Here is a 19721-nt window from a genome sequence, read left to right on the forward strand (position 1 = left end):
TATAAAACAAGTTATTTATAGATTTTGCTAGAAACTTTTTCTAGAAATGTAAGGGCCACACATTTTTTTCTATGTGCATAAATAGTGAAGTGTAGGGATTGTTTTATTTAGATAACTTTAAAAAGTTAATCTTCACAAATTTCATCTTTGGTATATAAAATGTACATTTCCCATGCAGAACTAATTTATAAGAATATCAAAGCTATCATTCTCAGAAAACCAAACAACAGAATGGCTGTGACTACTAGCAGTGAAAAAGTTTGACACTACATGTGTTTGGTATGAGGGTACAACTAGTTTCTAACTGTATTCTTTCTTTTACACTAATGTGTAATTCTAAACTCCAAAAGTCAACCTCTTTTTCTTAGAGTATTTTTCTTTCTTTTTCACAGCACGGAAAAGGATATGCTAGTCAATTCTACAGGACTTACCTGAAGCAGCATGATTTGCACAAAGTCGACCAACAAAAGCATCAACTTTTCAACTTCATTATCTTGGCCATCCAGTTAGTCATGTGTAACTGAGTATTAGATTTCGGGTGGAGTCATCATGGCCAATTATAGGACCTAATTGCTCTCAGCAGGCCTGAGAAATGAGTTGAAATGTGCAGAACTGTAGAAACTTTAGAGGCAACAGATTTTGCCTCCCTGATCAGTGTGTGCCTGTTTACAGCACTATCTATCTTTCTCTCTCCAAATGTCACTGAGCCCTTTAGATGTTTATATTCACCAAGAGAAGCCAGTCATAAAGATAAAGGAAATTTGTGCATTATAAATGCAATATCACTGTTTTAAACTTGACTGTTTTATATTATTTTTGTGTGATCAAGTGTTCCCCAAACTATTCCAACTTTACAAGAGAAATTGTGATTATGTTCTTTTCACCTGTGGGTTATAAAAAATGTTGTATTCTGAAGACCCACAAAATATCAAAGACATTCTGTAGTTTATACACCGTGTTGCAAAGTGTTTACTGTACTATTTCAAAGCTTCTAAATAAATATAAAATATATATATTATATTATATAATTTTCCTAAAATGTGGTACAACTCAGTTGGTTTTTAAATGGATGCATACAGTCCACATCATACAATAAAATAAAAGGTAATTCAGGGTCCCAAAGACAAACTTACTAAGAAAAAATCATTAATAGTTTTCTCCCAATTTTCATATCTTACTCAACCCTGTTTTTCCTTGTTTAAAAGAAAATGATGCTCTAAGCTACAAAATTTTGTCAAAAACTCATATTGAATTTTCAATGCCAAAGATGTAGCTATTGATGTTATCGAACAGAGCACTGACTATGTACTATCAAACTATCTAACAATCTGCATAAGTCTGATTCTATTTCTATGGCTTTGAATTTAGAATCACTTAAAGCTTTTATAAAGAATCGATAAATTCACCTGTATTTGTTGTTAGAAAAAAACTGGGTGTCTGTACATTTTGTGGTGTAAAATATGTAATTGAAGATTACTATTTTAAGAAGTCATCAGTCATATCACTCACACAGAATTTTATTTTACATAGTTTTGTGACTTAATTACACATGAATATAAAATCTATAATTCTATATGAATATATAGAGATATAGAAACATCTGAACTGGTAAAGAATAACTATAAAATATGACAGCTCTAAATTTAAAATAAATTTAGAGATAGAATCATGGTACATTATTGTTTCAGTATTCCATGTGAAAATTTTATAGCTTAAATGTAGTCAGTGTTTGATTAATGAAAAAATTCTTCATGAGTCAGCCTTCAAAAGTTAAGCTTGCCTTTTACTTTTATGTCAACAATATTAATTATTAAATTTAGTAAGACGCACTTTCCTTTCTTTTATATATTTTTTCTACTGTTGTGTATGCCTTGTTAGAACACATTTGAGAGAGGAAAAAAATCAGAGAATATAAGATAATCTTTCAAGCAAAAAACAGAATTGTCACAGCTCCCCTCACCCTCTAAAATATGATATCAAAACATTATATCAAAGCTTCAACATTATATCAAAATGTTTGCCCAGTTCAAATTAGAAACCTGTTTTGAAATACTTTCCTTAATTTTTAACTGATCTTATATTCAATGACAGTTTGAGCTGCACTGTGTTATTAAAGAATAGACTAAAACTTAACATTTGACAAATATTCTTCATCAAATTTTATGTAACTTAAGTGGAAATTTTTCCCTAGATTCAACTTTAAAATACATATATATATATACACACACACACACACACACACACTTAGGTCCTGATATGTACATTTAGAGTGATATATTGGTATCACTCATTTGACTGTTATCAAATTAGATATTAATATATCATATTCCAATCAGTTCATATATCAAAATAATTTATGTAATGTTCCAGCCTTTTGAAGTCTCTTTAAACATATATGAAGCTAACAGATCATATGTAATACAAAAAGCACATAAATTCACTAAGTGCAGCAGTAACATTTTCTTAAACTTTGGCATTACTACATTAATATTTTGAATGATAGACTATTTTAGTAAGGAAATGTTTATACATAATTTAACTAGAAAAAAGTCTGTTTGTTCCAATTCTTTTTTTTAACAAGAAAATGATTTTCTTGTTGAGTCACTCTGCTTTAATTAAAATGTTTCACGCATCATTTTGCAATCATGGGTGAATATCCACATCCATCTTCCTTACTGCATGCATTGAAAATAAGATTATACTCACTTCATGTATAGTAATTATATTGTCATTTACTTCAAAGACATTTTCTTTAATTATTTAACCTTTTATATCATTGTATATAATCTCCCTTGAACCAACTTTTTTATTATATATTTGTGTATTAGTTATTTTCATATATCCTAGTAACTAGTTATACTAACTTACATTTTAGTTATCATCAATCTACAAAACCAAAATCAGAACTTCTTCCTAATTTGCGGGACAAATAGAATTGTTTAAGGATAAAATGCTACATTATTAGGTCATTAATCAACTTATCTGTTGCATCCAAAGTAAATTAGAAGTTACAACAGAGTAAGGATATGATTCTTGTAAGTTGGTTAAAATGTTTTCTTCCAATGAGGGGGACTATAAAATGGAAAGTGCAACCAACAAATAATGAAGGTTTCTGATTAAGCATTTACTAGATTAATATATCAAGGAATTTTAGGATAGGTTTTCTATTTAATCTGATCACTCTAATATCCAATCTTACATAATTTTATATACATCAAAGAATAATATCCATCATATTAGACAGTATTTCGTCAATAAATTATTTCAGAAAAAAATAATCATGTCATTTACTCCTTGTTAACATGGTTAGTTTTAGAGCAGTCAAAGTCAAAAAAAATTTCCTGTGGAAACAGTGTCTTAATGTTTCAAAGGTATGTCAAAAGACAATTTTTAGAAAATATTTCATCCACATATAGAATTCTAATTTTTAACGTGTGAACATAGTTTGGTGAAATCATCTTAAATCAAATTTAAATATCACATCAGAATTACTTCACAGATATAATAGTGTCAATGATATATGTATCATCTTTTCTTGGCAAATATTAAGGAAATATGTGTATTTTATTTTTTAAAGATATTAAATGCACTGCCTTTATCAAATATTGCAAATTAAGAACTATAGTAGAATATTTAAATATTTTAATTTCTCGTTTTATTTGTTAATTGGGTTGTAATTTGCCATCAGATTCTCTGTATTATAGAAGCTATCTTGCTTCTTCAATAAGAGGAGGAAAAAGAATCTCACAATTCCCAACATAATCTTTAACAACTGTACGTTAATTGTACCATTTTACCTTCTAAACATTATTTACTGGAGCTCAGTTAATCTTTAAAACAATTACTCAGGCAGAGTGTGGCAAAAGTTCAGCAAGATCAAGAAAAGTATTTAAGTTATTAACTGATCATAGCACTGTTATTTGTCATTGCATGTGTTTTTCCCCCTCATGTTTCTATGTGTGCTATTGATACCCAAGGAACTCAAAAATACTTAAAATATTGGTATACTTGATGATTTTTCTGAAAATCTTATATTTTTCATATTACAAATTCTTGAGTTCTTTATCTTTTTCAAGTCTAATTTTGTAGTGGTAAAGGCTTTGCACTTAACATCCTTTTGTGTTCCTTTTTAACAAGGAAAAACAGAAAATAATGGAATTCCATATTTTTTACACCATGGAGTAGTAAAATTATTTTATATATTGTTAGTACTTCAAGAAACATCCCTCTGCTAAGTCAGACAAAATCCTTATATAGTAATTTGTGAAACTGTTCAGTAGAGTATTTTTTTCTTCAAATCTTGGCATAGGTTTTAGATTATAGCATTCTGTATGAATGCAGGTAGATGGGTGCCGCCAGAGTATTGCAGGCAATAATACGACTAAAATTCTAATACTTTTAGTGTGCATGCGTGTATTTCTAGTCACTGTTATTTTTTAAGTATTTGTAAAATTAGAAAAATTGCTTTTATTTCTTGAAAAGTTGTCACATGCTTAGTTTGAAGTTTTACTCTCCAGATGTTTTTGAGTTGCATAAAAATCTTGCATTCATCATTCAAAAAATATTAAATTTCACATGAGACTCAAAAATTTCTGAATGATGGAACTCAGACTTCCAATACATTCATACATGCTAGAGCTGAAAGTAAGCAGGGAATTTCAGCTCTAAACACATTTTTGAGACAGTTATCTGTGAGTGAAAACAGGGTATTATAACAAAAGATGAGTTTCAATCTTAACTATAGTGTTTGTTACTGTGAATGCTATAATAATACATAAGTAAAATGAGTGTAAATGTAATAAATTATTTTATACTGCTGTATACATATGAAATAAATAAAACTAGGATACATATTATGCCATTTTTCCATGCATGGATCTTCCACTGACGCCTGTGGGAGCTTTGAATAAAAATCAGTGGCAAATATGGCTCTAAGTTTAAAAACATCTAATGCTGATTTAGTAATTTTAGTCTTAATATAACAGGTCTAAGGGGACATCTGTTCAAAACTGAGTCTCATTTGAAGCAGCATATGCTAGGTTTTAAAGGATTTCATTATATTTATAGTTTTGAAAGTAGACATTTAGTTGTGTATGATTCTCATGATACCCAAAATGAATCGTAGAAGTATATATTTTTCCACCTAATGCTGTATTTACTTTTTAACTTTTTTTTGATGTGTAGTAAAACCAACGATCCACAAAGATTAACATAGAGGTTGTACATAAGATATGAGTACCTTCAAGCAATGAAAGAAAGGGATTTTATCTATAACTTTAGAAACACAGCATTTCATATTTAAATTTGATAGAAATGTAAGGAAAAATAAAATCCATATGGGTATCATCTTCCAAGAAGAAAATATGAATTAAGGGATAGATACTTTTTACAATATTAAAATAATCAGAATTTACCCTATAGAAATTTAAGTCTGAATTAACTACAAGGTAATAGAAGAAATGTGCTTCTTAATCTCATGTGTGTTCTCTGTAACTGATTTTCTTGAGTTCAAACTGCACATATCTGGACCAAGGTTCATTTATAAGGCAACAAGTTAGCCAGGGGGAGGGTGTGGCTAGGTGTTTCTCTTGCTTTGAACATCTAATAAACCAATTCAGTGGAAAAGAACCGAATAAAATACAGAAGAATGATAGTTCTCAATGAAAGGTTAACAGCTATGATTAGAAGTTGCCTTGCTTCCCCCTGTGTATCACTACCTTTTATCCCTTATTTTCACTCTTTCTGGGAAATATAGACTCTTTAAGATTATGAATTTTCAGTGGTAAAATTAAATTGTATTAGATTACAGACATATACTGAGGTCTGACAGTGAGAGAAAGTAAGAATGAATGGTACTATCTGCCTTTAGGAAAATTACAATTTCCAGGGAAATTGGAGGAAAATATTAAATAGTCAAATAATTAAGTGATCAAAATTTGTGGTTGAGACTTATCAGTGGCCCGAGATTATAACATAAAAAATAAGTAAATAAAATAGAAAAATAGATTAGAAAAGTATCAAAATACATCATTTATGTAAAAGCAAATGGTTCTTTGTGAAACTTTTTTCAGATATATATACATATATAAAATAGGTCACAATGTAAAATATATTTCTTACTGTGAATCACTCCCCAAAATATTTGAAAAGCACTGCACCATATGATCTGTATTTCAAATTTAAACTTATTTAATGCTGTGGAAACAGGGAAGATATTTTTGAAGTTACCTCACATCTGAATCTTAATCTTTTACCCTTTGTAAAATATGGATAAGTACACTTAGTTGTAGAATTGCTGTGAGGATTAGGTGAACTGATGAATCTGAAATGCATAGCACAATTCTAACACAGACTTGTAACTGCCTAACAGGTTCACCTTGCCCACTGCTTAGACACAGCCAATTTATCAAGACAGGGGAATTGCAATAGAGATAGCTATTCATGCAGAGCCTACTGTTAGGGAGACCAGAGTTTTATTATTACTCAAATCAGTTTTCCAGAGTATTTGGGGAATCAGAGTTTTTAAGGATGATTTGGTGGGTGGGGGGACCAGTGAATCAGGAGTACTGATTGGAGGGTTCAGAGATGAAATCATAGGAAATAGAAGCTGTTAAGCTGTCATGTTGCACTGTTAGTTCCTGGCTGGGGGTCACAAGACTGGATGCACCGGTTTATCAATCTGGATGGTGCCAGCTGATTGATTAAGTGAAGGGTCTCCAAAATATCTCAAGCAGTGATTTTAGGTATTACAATAGTGAGGTTATCCCCAGAAGCAATTCAGAAAAGGTCAGAATCTTGTAGCCTCCAGCTGCATGATTCCTAAACCATAATCTCTAATCCTGTGGCTAATTTGTTAGTCCTACAAAGGCAGTCTAGTCCCCAGACAGGAAAGTGGTTTGTTTTGGGAAAGGGCTGTTATCATCTTTGTTTCAAAGTTAAACTATAAACCAAGTTCCTCCCAAAGTTAGCTTGGCCTATGCCCAGGAGTGAACAAGGACAGATTGGAAGTTAAAAGCAAGATGGAGTTGGCTAGTTCGGATCTCTTCAACTGCAATAATTTTCTCAGTTAAAATTTTGCAATGGCAGTTTCACAATGCAAGTAGTAGTAGTATATGTTATTAAATTTTTTTCAACATTTAACCACTGATCTTGGCTACCAAAAGTATAGAATACAGTCTACAAACAAAAGAAATTCTTTTCTCAAAATTTCAACCTGCCACAGAGCTGTGTCTAAGCAGTGCAAATTTCAAAACCTCAAGATGAAAGTAGACTTGCCATTGGTATCCACTCATCAGCTCAGTTCATATTTGCCTCTCCATTTATCAGTGGTATGGAGTACAGGAAATAAAACAAATCTGGCTGGGTTCGCTTTCTTCCTCCACTTCCTTCTACAGCTCTCAAATAGTCCTCTATCTCTACTATTGAAAAATACATGTGTATGTTTGCACTAGGACATATTTATCTGACCCCAATATCCTTTCTGAATATGTATTTCCATACAAATAAATGCTTGTTGGAAATACTGCATATTTGACAGAATCATTTTGTTTGCATATGATTTTCATAAAAATGAATTTGGGCAGTATTCGGTATCTGCTCAATAGAATTGAATTTTAAAAGTTGCTCTAATAGTAGACTTCTTGAAGTTGTAATTACTTAGCTTGACAGGCTCTGTTCCCTAGAGGTGTCCTCCTCTTTACTTATTTTTTTCTTTTGAATCAATTAAAAGTTTTATCTCCTTGTCATGAAAACTAGGTTTTAAATTTCCCAGTTAAGGTAGTTCACAATAATCTGTAACTTAACTGATATTTCTAAGTATTCATATTGTGAAGGGAATTTATTGATCCATAATGAAACTATTGTGTAGATGAAGATATTTTTGTTTTGGTTTGCTTCTTTATTTTTCATAGAAAACATCTGATGATCATTGGGCAACTCCTCAACCAATCTGTCTGAAAGATAGGAACATTTAGATAACATTGTAATCACCTAATCTGAAACAATCCCCATCTCCATTTTCTCCCTATCAGTGTGAATAACTCTTCTTTTGATCATGAAAAAAGGAAGAAAAGAAGTGTTGGCATGGTGAATTGTGTAAGCCCACAACTCTAAATGTTATTTCAAAAATGTGAGAATTCTCTTATTCTCAGGTGTGTTTCCTAATTAATAATAGAGTGAATAGCCAATTTCAAACTTTTCTGGCAAAGTATTTCTCTCAAAATTTGTGTGTGTGTGTGTGTGTGTGTGTGTGTGTGTGTGTGATTGGGAAAGGTAATAACAGGCTCATATGAAAGAATACATGAAAATAAAAGATAATATTATAGGTAAAACATCTGCGTTTTGATCCCCTTTAATATTAGTCTTTAAAGTATCAAAATGCCTGATTGGAAAGCAATAGTATTTGATCATCAACAAGCTGGCATGGGCTTTTCAACCCATGCAATCAATGATTTATTTTAACATTGCGTGAAAACCACCCTTATTTATGACAGGGCTACAAAGACTACAAAAAAACAACACAATGGTTGCAACAGAATATACCAAACAAAATTGAATTAAAGGCAGAGAGAATGAGAGATGTTTGTGAGAGTTACATTTTAACATACATAAGTTAAAACAAGGAAAAAAGTAATGAAAACAAATGATAAGTAATTCTAGTTTTAACCTGACAAAGAATGAAATAAAGTGGTACAATAGTCCTTAAGCAACATTAAGAGGTATATTAAATTTGATTTTAAAATGTGGTAATATCAAACCACCTCACTGAATGCCTCCATAGATGCTTACGTTGCTTCCACTGTCTCTTTGACAATGATGTATGGCCTCACATGACAGTGTTTGCAAATATTACTCCATTTAAAGGTGTCTTCCTAATTCTAAGATGATGTACTTATAACTTTAGAAACCAGAATAGGGGAAAATTGGTGACACCACTAACATCATGCAAAAATATGTAATACTGGCATAGCTTTTTATCAAGCTATATGATAAGGCTACAACACTGTGGTTATTGGTTATAGATGTTGCTGCTGAGGTGGGAAGCAAGCTTCTATCTGCAAATCAGTTATTTGGAGTGAAAAGGTATATTAGGTGATTTTTTTTTTAGTTTAAGATGTATTTCTGTGTGTGTGAGAAAGCATTTTTTAACACTCTCTAGAAGTGTCTATCCCAGTCCTAGATATAATAACAATAAAAGATAAAAATAAATGCTACAAATAACTAAGAATTGCCTAATTTAGATTTAGCAAGATAACTTGCCTGGCTGGTGGCTCACACTTGTAATTAATCCCAGCACTTTAGGAGGACGAGGTGGACGGATCGCTTGAGCTCAGGAGTTGGAGACCAGCCTAGGTAACATGGAGAGACCCTGTCCCTACAAAAAAATTTTTTTAAAAATTTAGCCGGGAGTAGTGGCCCGCACCTGTAGTCCCAGATACTTGAAAGGCTGAAGTGGGAGGATCACTTGAGCTGGAGAGGTGGCGGTTGCAGTGAGCTGAGATTGTGTCACTGCACTCCAGCCTGGGTGACAGAGTGAAACCCTGTCTCAAAATAATAATAATAATAATAAACTAATTAAATAGGAAGATAACTTGCAAAAATGGAAAAGAGAAAAAGAGACATTGGGGTAGGAAGAGACTACTGTGAATCTCTAGGTAAGGAACAAATGAACACAATTGACTTAGAATGGACTGGTAAAAATGGAGGGGAGAGGATAGAATTGAGAGGCATTTTGGGGGGACAAATAGGATGTACTTCCTCACTACCATGTTGGTCAGTCAGCTGATGAAGGTGAGGGAGAAATGATGATGACGGATGTTTTCTTCTTTGCCGGAGAGGACCATGCTGCCATTAAACAAGTTAATGTAAAGGAAAAAAACTCTGCAAAAAGGTATCTTATTTGTAGAAAGGCTTTCTAATTTTCTCTGTCATTTAATTTTACTATGCTTGCTGCCCATGTGGGGCCTGAACTGCATTATATTTAAACAACTCCACAGTTGTTTTTAATTATTATTATTATTATTATTACTATTATTATTATTTTTGAGATGGAGTCTTGCTATGTCACCCAGGTTGGAGTGCAGTGGCCTGATCTCGGCTCACTGCAAGTTCTGCCTCCCGAGTTCACGCCATTCTGCTGCCTCAGCCTCCCGAGCTGCTGGGACTACAGGTGCACGCCGCCACGCCCGGCTAATTTTTTTGTATTTTTATTAGAGACGTGGTTTCACCGTGTTAGCCGGGATGGTCTCGATCTCCTGACCTCGTGATCCACCCACCTCAGCCTCCCAAAGTGCTGGGATTACAGGCATGAGCCACCGCGCCCGGCCTTTTATTTTTATTCTAATATAAAGTGGTACTATTCATGCTGCATTCTGCTTTATTCTCTACTAATGGTTATTAATATTATTTAAATTATATCTCTTAAGTCAAAACTTTCTCATTAATAATGTTTAGAAGTAATTTTATAAATATATCACATGTAAATTATAATTAGTTTTAAAGTTTTTTTGTATATATAACTTTGGCTAGTATATGTACCAAAATTAGGCTTGACCCATGTAAAAAGGACACAGGTTAACTCAAACCTTCTGGCATTTTTTTTTTCTTTTTTTTGTAACAAACACCCGTAACAATAAGTAATAAAGATAAAGAAAATGTTAATAAAATATTTAAAAGATGTAACAATTGTAAAAGACATTTTAAAATCTTTCCTATGCATCTGAGTTCAACTAATGTTTTCAACAAATATTTTTGAAGAAGTCTTAACACCTTCAAGTTGTTAAGTCTATATTCATCAACTATCTTCTAACCTCTTCTAGCGATTAATCTTATTTTCTATTTTTTAAGCGGGTCCCACAGGATAATAGAATGTTAATGCAGAACAGGGCCTTAAAAATATTTTGGTCTGAATCCCACCTATGAAGAAAATGACACAAATATAAGTCAACTCATGGAAGAGCCTAACAATAAACTTAACAACCCCCCCTAATCCTTTCTCTTGACTCTGAGCTCTCCACCTGTGCCAGGCTATGTTTCCATTCTCTGTGTCTTATTTTAAAATTGAAATCTTGGGAGTAGTGATATTTGAAAATACACAAATAAATTATAGCATCTAGAACCTCACTTTATATTTTAAAATTTCCGGTTCTTGCTATGTTCACCCATAACGATGATTCTCTCATATAAGGCACTGTTAAATTTGGCCTAAAAAACTAAAGACAGTTCTTATTGTTCTTTTATGGATTTATATTAAAATGAAATGTAGGCATTTTTATTCCTCTTAATGACATGTTATATTGGTAGTGAATAAGCACAATTACAGCCAAATGTGAGTACGTCTCCCAGAGAAATCACATTGAACAAACTGCTGCATCACCAAGAGTAAATCTGACTAACCTGATTTTACAAAACCATCATCATTTCACCTAATAATTCCACCCCAGTTAGCTCAACTTACTTTAACTAATTTAGTGAAACATTGAAAGAAAAATAGGAAGGCATGTAAAGGATAGTTTAATTACCTACTATTCACCCCATCGAAGGAGGTATTCTCACCGTAGGATTATGGGGATGGAGACACACACACCTAACAGTGTATAGATGGATGAGAATGACAGCAATTTGTTAGTCAAATATTCTCACAGCCTGGGGGAAGGCCCTGCACAACAAAAAAAGGCCACATTGGGGTTGCACTCAGGGACAGAGGAAACAACCTCCCACTAGTGGATGTAATTGAATTGTTTGAGTAAATCTGTGGGGCTGGGCCTGGAATTGAAACCTCAGTACTTAGGGATAAAAAGGAATTGTGCTAGGTGGGGTGGCTCACACCTGTAATCCCAGCACTTTGGGAGGCCGAGGTGGGCAGATCAACTGAGGTCGGAAGTTTGAGACCAGCCTGACCAACACAGAGAAACCCCATCTCTACTAAAAATACAAAATTAGCCGGGCATGGTGGCTCATGCCTGTAATCCCAACTACTCTGGAGGCTGAGGCAGGAGAATCGCTTGAACCTGGGAGGCGGAGGTTGCAGTGAGCTGAGATCATGCCATTGCACTCCAGCCTGGGCAACAAGAGTGAAACTCCATCTCAAAAAAAAAAAAAAAAAAAAGGGAATTGTGCTTGGGGATCCCTAATAAAGACAATTCTTTGGCTAGGGGAATCTTATCTTTGGGATCAGAGTGAAGAAGGCTTAGGGCATTTGAGGCTCTCTTGGTTATACAAGATATCAAGGCAGCACATAATATTGGGCCTTAATTTTAGACCCCCATTAGCTCCTTGAAGCCTTGGCATCAGTTTATATCTTTGTGATAAGTAGATTGCTATGCAGTGGAAGAGACTCCCTAGGATGTGAAGTAGGCACTTGACCAGGGTAAAGAGGGCTATGCATGAAGTAAGCTTCAAAAACATAAACTTTAGTGGTATCCTTTTTATGGCCAATAAAGAAAAGTGAGGGACCTGTGTGGCGTTATTGCAGAGAATACAGATGTGGATTTAAACTCATCTATACCTATGGCAATACCAGGGGTTCTATTTGCCAGTTAGTAGCTTAAATAGGAATTCTTTGAGGATGGCATTATGCCTCTTAATTAAACTAGCGGCTCGAGGTCTTGAGGGTACATGGAAGTTGCACTGAGTACCTCACTCAAGAGCCCAACATTGTCTATTTTAAGAAGTAAAGTAAATGCCTTAGTCACTATCAATAATGTTTACAACTTTAAAGGAATGAGAGGTGTTCTGGTGAGGCCTTGTATTGTGGCCCTAGTACATATAGTGATATCTGTTGCCTTGATTTTTATATTGTGTCTGTGGGGCAAGAGATTCTCAGGAATCTTTACCTCCAAGGGGTCAATTCTTAGACAACAGATTGAGAGATTATGAAAATGTACAGAAGAAGCCATTTCCTGTCCTGGACTTTTGGTGCAAAACTGACTGTCTTATGTTTGGCCAGTTATGCTGACCCTTTTATCCTGTTGTTTATCAGGTACATCCTGACTAATGGATGAAAAGCAGCAAAGGTCCATTGAGCTCCATCATGTATAATGGTGGTCGTTGATCCATAAAGTATATCAACATGTTCCCTCAGTTGTTCCCAGGTTGTCAAGAGCTCCACAAGTGAGTTGATCTCTTCTAGCACTGAGGCATCAGAGAAGGGGCTGAGGAGAGGTGAGGCCACTTGATCTTTCAGGGAGAGTATATTAGAGGATCCAGTTTGGTGCCAGTCTGTTGAAGGAAATCCTAGGTAGCTGTGCAGAGCTTATGGAATGCTGATTTCATGACCCAAGACATAATGGCCAGCTTGGTATGGAGGATCAGAAGCTCAATGTCTATGAGAGTTCTGTATTTCCAGAAAAGCCCAGTATGTGGCCAAAAATTGCCACTCTAAAGATGTATGGTGTAGGGCCAAGGAGAAGTCCACCGTCAGCTTATGGCCATGGTACAGAGATAGTACAGACATTACAGGAGCAATGAGAAGTGGTCCAATTTTATACCTTTATTTCAATTTTGTTCTCTCCCCTTGTATTCAAGATTCCTTCCTTCTTTTTCTTTCTTTTTTGTTTTTCCCCTCTATACTCTGCCCATAGTTATAAACTTTTTGCTTTAGAAAGCCTCAAATAATTATCATAAAGGTTAGGGGCCTTTTCCAAGGAAATGGTTGCATCATAGGATTTAAGAGCCCCAGACTTAAGTTGGGTTTTAAATAACACCTATGCTATGCCATAGGGGTGTCATGGGTATTTTACCCTATCAAGCTGAGAATCATGATCTTTGTTGCAACAGAGAAACAGACAACATTTTGGCACAATGGAAGTGTTCTGGGGTCATGACCCAGAGGTCATTCTCAAAACCATTGTCTACTATAGGCATGCAGCCTTCCTCTTTTTTTAATCTCTCTGTTCTCTCTGTACAAATTTCCTCGGAATATTTTGAATTTCTGAACATGTAAAGTTTAATAGTTACAGCTTTCAGTCCATTTCCTGATCACTCTTGGTGCAGACCTTCTGTGTGGTTGAGGGTAAAAATGTTGGGAGCCTAGCAGTCCACCTGTGGACAGCTATCTCCTTCCCCAGGGAATGCCACTCAAATCTCCTCAGTGCTGGAGTCCGCATCTAGTAAGGTCATTTTGACTGTGAGGCAGGCATGGCAGTGAAGTACTTTTGCATGCTGGTAAACAGCAACACTAAGAAAAGCCTAAGAATTTTGGGTAGGGTTTTTCATTGGGAGAGCAGTTGCATTACCTCTCCACTGTTTTAAGACGGGCTGGCAAGAAATGCTCCTAAAATCTCTCTCATTATTTTTCCATCAGTGCCTTGACCATGGGCTGCCATAGATGTTTACCTTTATACCCCTGGGAGTCAGGAGGATGCATGGGATGCAATGAGGGAAACAGTTACACAGGAAATGGGCAAGGTGGCTACCTTTGCCTGAACAGCGGCTCTTGTTAGGCAACCTGGGAGCCATGCTTAACTCTTTCTAGGGTATCGGTCCCCTCCCTTTCTACAAACCTGACAACGTGTCATCCCATATTCCTCCTGGGGGTGTACAGTCACAGTTAACATCCACATGGCTGTCCCAAGCAGCTAGTGAAGGTCACTACATTAGATGCTGTAAGCAGAGAGCTCTAGCTTACCCTTGATAGGTAGGACTCAAGCACCAGCCTACCTTTAAGGTGCTGTGTTGTCACTACTTTTATGGGCAGGAGACTCAGGGACACTTGCCAAAAACAGACCAAACCCAACCATCAGTCATGCCCATGTATAGTCAATTAACAAGAATTCTTCTTTTGGAGAAAAACAAGAGCTTCCTAGACAGGGAAGAGAGGAAACAAAGTGGTGCTGGAACCAATTAGTGGTTTGTTCCAATTTGGCCTTCCCAGTATCATGAAACCACTTAGTTATCCAAAAGCAGTGAATTAAAGTTGACCAGGTGTCCTTGGTCATGGTTGTACCATCCTTTAAGAGTTTATTTTACTTGCCTCCTATTCACTCTATTGGTGAGGAAGGGATTCCTGCCCTGGGATTATTGGGATGGAGAATCTGCAACTGGACACTGGACAAATGGCATCTACAGCAATTTATTAGTCACATCTTCTCACAGCCTGGGAGAGGAGGACACTGCATTCTGCACAGGACCACTTGGAGCTTGTACTTGGAAACAAAGGGAACAACCAGGGACTGTGGGAGAAAAGCTTTGTGTTTCAAGAAGTGCACCCTGGTTCCAAGGGGATGATGTGATTAGCTTATTTGAACAATTCCCTGTGTTAGCAGGGAACTGAAACCCACTACCAGAAAACCCGGGATAAGCAGGGCCTGTGCATGGTCTCCTTGATAAGGAGGATGGTTTGGTTAGGAGACCTCATCTTCTGGAGCAGAGTGGGAAGGGAACTTGAAGTTAGGCTTTTTGAGGCCTTCCTAGTGATGCCAACACATAACAATGGGCCTTAATTTTAGGCCTCAGACACTAAGGGTGAACAGTATCTAGCATGAAAAAGACCAAAACTCTATGTGAACACTTGAAGAATTTAGGTCTTGGTCAGGCTTGACTCATGTCAAATTTGTCTGTTGTTAAGCTTTGATTCTTTGAAAGGGTTTCCATATCATCTTCTAAAGGAAGTGGACCATTTTTGTAAATAAACTTTTCATGAACACAGGATCCCCCAGCTCCTTTGTAAACTTGTGAGAGAATCTCTTTGTGATTAAGTTCTGAAATTTGGTATTGTGTAACTTGACGGTCCATTTTCATCCATGTTGCAGTCACTTTGTAAGCTCTTTCAATCTTCAAATCCAAGCCTTTCAACTTTTGGAAATTTTCTCAAATTATTACTCTCATCATTTCTTCCCTTATTTTTCTTCATCTTTTTGGCTCCTTCGTTATTTGGATGCTGAACCTCCTCTACTTGTCTGTCAATTTTCATTACTTTTTCTTTTCTGTATTTTAAAAATATGCTTTCTAGGGTATTTTGTTATGTATCTATTCCAAACCTCTACTGAGTTTTTATTTTATTACTACTATTACTATTGTTTCTTGAATTCTAAGAGTTCTTCTTGTTTTCGGAATGTTCCTCTTTTAAAGTATTTTTAACTCTTTGCGTATGCAATACTTTATTTTATCCAATATATTGATGACAGTTTATTTTTCATTTTATTTTTTCCAAATAGTGTCTCCTAGAATTATGTTAGAGACTTTTCTTAATGTCTGATGATACTTGGCTGTCAGCTCATAATTAAGAATGTAGGTACTCTAAAATGCTGAAGATAAATTCTGTCCCTGTGTGGAGGGCTTTTTGAGTATGTTTGTCTGTAGGGTAATCTGGGTAACATTTAATTGGGGAACTCCTGGTCAATATGTTTAGACATATTTTTCTTCTTGGTCTTGTTAGATAACCAAGAGAAATATTTTCAGGTCTTCTGCCTGGAGGTGTAAGCCTGGGTAATTGAATTCTGAAAACTAATTGGGAAAAAAAAATCTAGAAGACCCAAGATCCAAACTTCTTGGTATGACGATTGCACATTAAACTGTGCCTGCTATTTCCTAATGTAGGAGCTCTCTGTTTCAACCTCCTTAGAGAATAATAAATCTCGTGTCTCTTAACCAGAGGGAATAGTTGATCACCTACACGTGCACAGTTGATGAGGACATCTGGGAGGTCTAACTGCTTCTTAATAACATTTTTGGTCCTTTTCATTAGGCTTATTTTTACCCCTACTTCAGAACTAATTTGTGCTGTCAATTACTAAGCTTTGGGAATTTTGTGTGGGATAAACCAGGTTTCTTCTTTACACTCTTAGCTTCCAGCTAAGGTTTTAAAACTTTTGCAGTTACTATGTCAATTATAACTTTTTATCTACTTCCAAACATTCAGAATGTCGTCATAGTTATTTCCTCTATCGTTTGTCTTTTATTTGTCATTGTAGCTTTTTCATTAATTTTTTTTCACATTCATAAAGTTTTAGGAGGAAGAAAGGTTAGTGCACTAATTGACGTCTCCCCTCTCTGTAAATGGGAGCTTGAAAATAAACTATGGACATAAAAAGAAAAAGTCTTATAAGCATAATGCAGAATGTCATGAGGAAATTTGATCTTACATTATTGAGAGTTTGAATGTGGGATTCTCTTTAGTATATTTTTTATTGCTGTTGTTAGGGCTATATAGAAAAGCACTGACATGTTTGAAATTGAATCACATTTTGGAATTCATAATTAAAATTTAAAATATTAATAATTTGTTTATTTCATTACATATCAATAAACAAAATAATAAAATATGTAATTCATTTTTCCATATGCCACCATTATAATAACTTATTTTTACTTTTTTTGTAATATCATTATCTTGAAATCTAAAGTAATTTTAAATCAATTATGTTAAAACCAAAGGGGTAATATGCATTGTTATATTTGTTATAGATTAGAATAGTGATTATTTATTCAGTTGTTTCTAAGGTTATTATATTATATTACAATATAAAACTGAATATCGCTTTTCGGTCATTGCATTGGTTTATTTACCATATTACTCTATTTTGAATAGTGGCCTGAAATTAGTGTCCAAATAGTATCAGACAACTAGCAAGCTTCAATACTTGAGGTCAATTTAATTACACTGTGCATGACAGAAACTAGGCCATTTGGGCATTGCCTTTGCCACCAGCAATTGACACCTGAGTGTTAATGAGCTGATAATTAAGAGCTGGCACATACAGACACATTTTACTGTTTGGGACTAGGATAACCATATGCTGCATAACTTCTGTGCTAAGTACTTTGTTAGCTCCAGAATTTACACAATTATATTTGTGAGGTTTTTTTTTTCAAATCTCAATTTTTCATGTTTAAAAAAAGATAAAAATTGTTACTCAAAAATGTAAGTAACTGTACTCATCAATTACAAGTTATGAAACTTTCTAAAACTAGCAAGATTATATTTGGAGAACAATATATTTGGGAAAAAAGACTGCAGAATTTGTGTAGTAGAATTACTTTTAGTTTAAAACCACACTGGCAGAAGTTGCATTTTGAAATGTCTTTTGTAATATAAAAAAGTACCTAAAGCAATTTAACATGACTGTGTTTTTGTAGGGTTGACAGCCTCTGTGATGGCCCATAATGATTTTCACATCCTAACATTGACAGCCTTGAGTAATACCTCTCCCCTGAATGTAGGTGGGATATAGTAAACCACCTCTAAAAAAATCAAAATGATAAAAGTGATTTCACACTTGACGTTAGGGTATCAAAATGCTATTGTTTCCATTTTAAGGAACTTCTTATATACTGTCTCATTATTTTCTGGATTCCTTGCAGAGCTATTGTGGAGGCAGCTATGTGGAGAGACACATGTGGCACAAGATCAAGGGCTGTCAAAAACCACGAGTGAGCTTGGAAACAGACTCCCAAGTTGAGCATTCAGATGAGACCACAGCCCCTGCTGACAGTTTGACTGCAACCTTTGAGAGTCCTTAGCCAGAGGCACCCAGCTAAGCTGCACTAAAATTTTTGAACCACACAGATTGTGAGATAATAAATATTTGTGGTTTTATGTTGCGATGTTTTGGGGTATATTGCCATGTGGCAATAAATAGTTAATACATTATGTAGGTGAGAATCTTATTGTCTGATACAGTAATATGAAGTATTGATTTTTCTAGTGTGATGTGGCCATTTTCAAAACCAATATGTATAATGTACACACCCTGTTGCTTTACCTTCATCTTCAATTTTCAGTTCTTGCTTACTCCTCTTTCCCTGACCTTGCACACAAAAAATCATCCCCACCATTTTTGGGATTGATCTACTGGCTTAAAAAAAATAAAGCTGTCCTCATCAGATGAAACATGTACTAACTTTAGTGAATTTTAGTTGTGGGAATTACTTCTAATTTTCTTCTTTGAAACAGTTTGCTTTTCCATAGAATCCTCTGTAGGACGTATAGCCTTTTATATGCAGATTGGTATAATTATGCTTTGAAATAGCTCTGAATTCCCTGTAGCTTAAACTGAGAACATGAAAGGCCAAATGTTACGTCGAACTGAAGGATATAAAAGTGCACATACATCAATCCAAAATGAGATATAGAAATGAACGGCTCTTCACACAGTGATGTCAGTTTTTGACAGATTATTGAAGGGTCTTTGTAACTGCAGAGATTGCCATGGGTAGCATGAAAACTCTGCCTGGGGATAGCCTTATCAGCTTGTATTTTGTATTTCTTCAGTACTGAAAGGTGAGTAGATGTTAAGCGAAACAAGAGAAATACTCTGTGACAAAAGCATTAACTCTCTTTCCAAAAATGACATCTGGTTTCAAATGGCAAAACACAGTGCGATCTAGTGATGGAATCATCTACCCAATCTGTCACTCTAGAGATGGCAGCCTAGATGAGGTGCTTATATTTTAAGAAGTCGATAGAAAACCAACATGGCAATCTTCACCTACATAGTGATCCCAGTGACAGACAAAGGCCTATTCTGCACAGAAGGGGCGATTATTCAGCCAGTGACAGACACATCAAGAGTATTTAAAGCACCCACATTCTTTCTTACCAACAGCAGGAAGATTTAAAAAAATGGGTTTTTGTATGTTCACAACTTGAAATCAATACTATGCTTATTTAAAAACAGATTATAAAGAAACTCAACTTTATATTGGAAGAGTACATAGTGTTAACTTTTAATATCCCATAATTATCATACCTATTTTGAATTAACTAAAAATATATCTTAGAA

At 34.8% G+C, this 19721-nt stretch overlaps 1 protein-coding gene across 2 annotated transcripts in view; it reads left to right on the forward strand.

Moving 5' to 3' along the window:
• The window catches only part of PCDH10 (protocadherin 10), a 58298-nt gene extending 39697 nt beyond the window's left edge, over positions 1-18601 (forward strand). The window contains exon 5 of one of the 2 annotated variants that reach the window (XM_019025941.4): positions 18301-18601. In XM_019025941.4, the coding sequence (XP_018881486.1) occupies positions 18301-18398 (98 nt within the window). In that variant the 3' untranslated portion in view covers positions 18399-18601. Of the gene's footprint in view, positions 1-392; positions 4857-18300 lie in introns of those variants that run through there. The other variant, XM_004040387.5, reaches the window with a different exon arrangement.
• The last annotated feature ends 1120 nt before the right edge of the window (positions 18602-19721 follow it).

The sequence above is a fragment of the Gorilla gorilla genome, chromosome 3 (genome assembly GCF_029281585.2).
Source record: "Gorilla gorilla gorilla isolate KB3781 chromosome 3, NHGRI_mGorGor1-v2.1_pri, whole genome shotgun sequence".
Lineage (NCBI taxonomy): Eukaryota > Metazoa > Chordata > Mammalia > Primates > Hominidae > Gorilla > Gorilla gorilla.